The sequence below is a fragment of the Helobdella robusta genome (assembly GCF_000326865.2).
Source record: "Helobdella robusta unplaced genomic scaffold HELROscaffold_69, whole genome shotgun sequence".
NCBI lineage: Eukaryota > Metazoa > Annelida > Clitellata > Rhynchobdellida > Glossiphoniidae > Helobdella > Helobdella robusta.
The window spans coordinates 3310-7707 of record NW_008705394.1 but is presented as its reverse complement, the minus strand read 5'-3'; the positions used below and the strand labels follow the sequence as shown (position 1 = coordinate 7707).

The following is a 4398-nucleotide window of genomic DNA, read 5'->3' as shown; positions in this document are numbered from 1 at the left end:
AATATATATATATATATATATATGGAAGATGTTCTGGAAGATATATATATATATATATATATATATATATATATCAGTGTCAGTATCAGAACTTGTATAGCGCCTCTCTCGAAAGATCTCAGAAGCGCTTTCTTTGGTGTACAGTGTTGAAATAATGATGTTTCAATTTTTTTTGAACAGACGTCGATTTGTGATAGAACCATCCTTCATCTGTACAGGAAGTGAGTTCTAAATTTCATCCGCCATTACTGCAAATTTCCGCCGTCCATATTTTGAGGAACTAAAAGACAGAATAACCAGATCCCCATGGTCCGACGACCTAATATGACTACGTCCATGTACCTTTGATACCGGTATTAGTTGTTCACTCAAGTAAACCGGTGCATTTCCAGTCAGACAGTCTTTTACCAAGAGTGCCAATTTAAATTTAACCCTTTCCGAAAACCGCAGCCAATGGAGTTCATCACGCATGTATACTGAGATGGAGTGAAACTTTGAAACGCCGGCTACCATTTTTGCTGCAGCGTTTAGTACTGATTGAACACAGTTCTGTAGGAATAAGTTGACTCCATACATTATCGAGTTGGAGAAGTCAATTCGGTTACAGACAAAACTATGTACAAGTGTTTTAGTTGACTCCATAGTGAGAAAGCGTCTGATGGTTCTGACTCTATGCAGTTGATAGAAACATTTCCTACAGATATTTTTGACATGCTCTTCCATTGACAAACGTAAATCCAGTAAAACACCAAAATTGTTCACCGACGATGTAAAATCATTCATCAACTTCAATCTTCGTGGGGTACTAAGCCAGATGTGTTGAGTTTTTTAACATTTAGCCCCAGTTTATTAGCCGACATCTATTTACCAACAATGTCTATTGTGTTCGACATCTTTTGCCAAAAATCATGTGATGATTTCACTGGGCAGAAACCATTTAGCTGAATGTCATCTGCGCATAAATGACATTGAAGTCCAGCTACTTCAACTACCATAATAATATCGGCCGTACACAACACATACAACAATCGCCCGAGAACCGATCCCTGCGGAACCCCGCGAGTCAATCCTGAACTTGCGACATCTGATCCGTTAACACCCACAATCATCGTTTGGGATTTTGATGACAGATACGAAGAGAACCAATCTAAAGCTGATCCATCTATACCGTACAATATTTTGAGCCGATTTAATAAAATCTCATTATCGACAGTATCAAACGCCGCACTAACGTCTAGTAGTGGAATCATGGCAATGTTTCCATCATCAACCGCTTTACATACATCTGAGAGTACCTTCAACAGGGCGGTTTCTATTGAGTGATGTTTCTGAAATCATGATTACAACTTAGGTATCAACGAATTTTTGTGAAAATAGTTCAACAGTTGCTTGGCGATTACCTTTTCAATTATTTTCGAGATGAAGCTGAGATTTGATATTGGCCTGTAACTGCTGACCAAAACCGGTTATAAATCAGCTTTCTTTATCAATAATCGGTGTAATAATCGCTTTTTTTGTGATTTCGGAATTTTTGATGAAATGGTGCTTTCATTAACTACCTGGAGCAAAAATGGGAGCGGTATTCCCAAGAGTTCTTTCAAAATGAATGTCGGGACTGGGTCAAGCAAACATGATTTTGAAGGCGTTGATAATATCACTGATTTAAAATCATCGCATGAAATTTGATCAAAGTGATCAAGACGGCAATCAGTTCGTTGATATTTCGAATGATCTACCGGAATTACACCCGATGTCGTTGATGATTTTGAAAGAATGTACCCCAGGTAGTCACTGGCCGAGATGGATTCAGTTGGCGACGCCCCTGTCTTTTTTTTACCCATTAACGATGAGACTATGCTCCAATGCACTTTAGAATTTCCGGAGTTTGAGGTAATTAACGACTCCCAATTTCCTTGTTCTTTTGCAGCAAACAGTTTATGTTTTCTCAACGATTCTGACCTCTACAGAATTAGGTCAGAGTGATCTCTGGTGCGACAAAAAAACCCTCTCAAACCTGCTTACACAGCGTTTTATTATGTGGCAATCATCATCAAACCAGGGCGTCGATTTTACACAAATTCCGCATTTTTCGTTGCTGTACAAATTTGTTCATAAGTTCACAGAACGTTTCATCATACATGTCAAAAAGATCATCAATGTTTCTCGTGAGTGGAAAGATCAGTTGTTGACAGTGCATCTTTTAATTTATCCATATTGATCCTTTTGAAGTTTCGAACTTTTTTGTTGACTAGACAAACTAGACTTTTTTGTTCAATATCCAGCGAATCATATATCAAACTGTGATCAGATATGATTGGCTGATCGACCATGATGCTGTGAACTTTGAACTCAAACCTTTGTTGAGCGTTGGTGTCTGAACATGTTGAAGATAACCAAACATTGTCAGAAGGTTGGTTAGTTGAACGGCATGCGCCCCTGTTTGATGTTCAAGATGTATGTTGATATCGCCAACTATGACAGCCTGACCACCAAGCTTTGTGAGTTTTTCAAGAAGTTGACGAAATTCATCGAAAAACGTTGATATGATTTGTGATGAACCAGGTCTGTAGATGGCAACCCAACTAATTATACTGGAGCCATATGAAAGCGATGATACACATAGGTATTCAAGCGTCTTCAGATTAAATTTTATGTCGATCTTGGTAGAACGATAGGAGTCTTTCAGAATTATAACCACTCCACCACCAGGAGGACCATTTGGCTGGATTACTCCGGCTTTTTTTGTTTTTTCCGGCAGCATCAAAGCAGCAATATCCATGTGGTACCGCTTGTTGAAGGAAAACATCTTCAGACGACACATGCCGGCTTTCGACAATTCACATAACATCCAACTTTTTTTCCGATATGGAATCAGCCACAAAAATATATTTTTTGGCGAGGCTATTTACATTTAAAATTTAAAATTTTAATTTCCTGTTTTTTTGGCTTTTCACTTTTAATCGGTGACTAATTTTCGGACGCCACATACGAAGTTTAAAAAGAGCCTTTCGTATACTTCTACATGGCTTGCAGCCTTTATTCAACGCATACAGCTCCGGAGCTGAATAGGCTTCAGCAGTCTTGATCATTAACATTATTTATGTCCGTCAAAATTTAAATTTCTTTAAAACTTTAAACCAATTTAAAATCAACCAAATTCGAACCAATTAGGTTAGAAGTAGTAAAAAAACCGATTTAGAACAAATTTATAATTTACAGACAACTTTTCTATTTTTAAAACATCGCTATAAAACAACGGAATTTAAAATTTAAATTTAAGGTATACGCTCGTTTCACGACATGTTATTGCGATTCAACATTTCGTATTTGGGTTAAATCATATTTATTAAACAGTTTTGTCATAGTGCGGCTTACAACGTTGTTTCGGCGTGAGCGCCATCTTCAGAGCCTTAAGTAATATATATATATATATATATATTTATTTATTTATTTATTTATTTATTTATTGGAAGCACAAAAAAGTAAACATAATACTTGTGATAGTGCCTTAACTAAAGTTGTCCTTTCAACCAAGTTCAACAAAAAATTCAACAAAGTTAATTGAAGAAATTAAAAATGATGGCAATTCGTACATCCATACACATTCATATCCATCCATACACATTCGTACCCACTCATACACATTCATAACAATCCATACACATACACATTCATATAGATTCATACACATTCATGTCCACTCATACACATTCATATCCTTTCATACACATTCATATCCTTTCATACACATTCATAACATATTCGTGCTCCATATCAAAGTGGCCGTCTTTCTTGTTATTGATACTATAATTATTGTTATAAAAAATAAGTATTTTTATTAATTAAATAATTTTTGAGCTTATTTTTAAATAAATGGATCAAAGTAATTTCTTTTATTTCTAGTGGAATTAGCTCGTCCCAGACTCTAGGTTCTGTTATTTTTAAACTTGAATTCACTAATTTAATTCTCTGCGGTACAAAATAAAGTGTATGCGCGCTTCTCAAGACTTTTGTTTTGACATTTGACGCTAGGGTAAAGAAATCTAGAAAAAATTTTGGTAACTTTTGTTGTAAGTATTTAAACACGAAGATTGCCAGAAAGTAAAGATGCAAATTTTTAACACTAAGAATGTTTGCCTCCGTATAATAACCAGTTATGTGGCAACGTGGATGAAGGCCAAGGAGCAATCGAATAAATCGATTTTGTGTTACGACAATTGGATTAATGTGTGAATCAGGACTATTGCCCCAAAGAAAATTACAATAGACCAAATAAGGATGAATTAACGCATAATAAAGATTTACTAATATATTTTTATTAATTTTATGTTTAATTTTATGTAGCATACCTATGATTCTATATGATTTTTGTGATATTGAATTAATGTGCAAATCCCC

General features: G+C 35.5%; 1 protein-coding gene across 1 annotated transcript in view; it reads right to left on the bottom strand.

Annotated features, from left to right (window-relative positions):
* HELRODRAFT_181213 (hypothetical protein) overlaps positions 1 to 2821 on the bottom strand; it is a gene marked incomplete at both ends in the record, with an annotated part of 5655 nt that extends 2834 nt beyond the window's left edge. The window contains 3 exons of the mRNA XM_009030479.1: positions 1560 to 1961; positions 2238 to 2374; positions 2488 to 2821. Of these exons, the coding sequence (XP_009028727.1) occupies positions 1560 to 1961; positions 2238 to 2374; positions 2488 to 2821 (873 nt within the window). The remainder of the gene's footprint in view (positions 1 to 1559; positions 1962 to 2237; positions 2375 to 2487) is intronic.
* Between the last annotated feature and the right edge of the window lie 1577 nt (positions 2822 to 4398).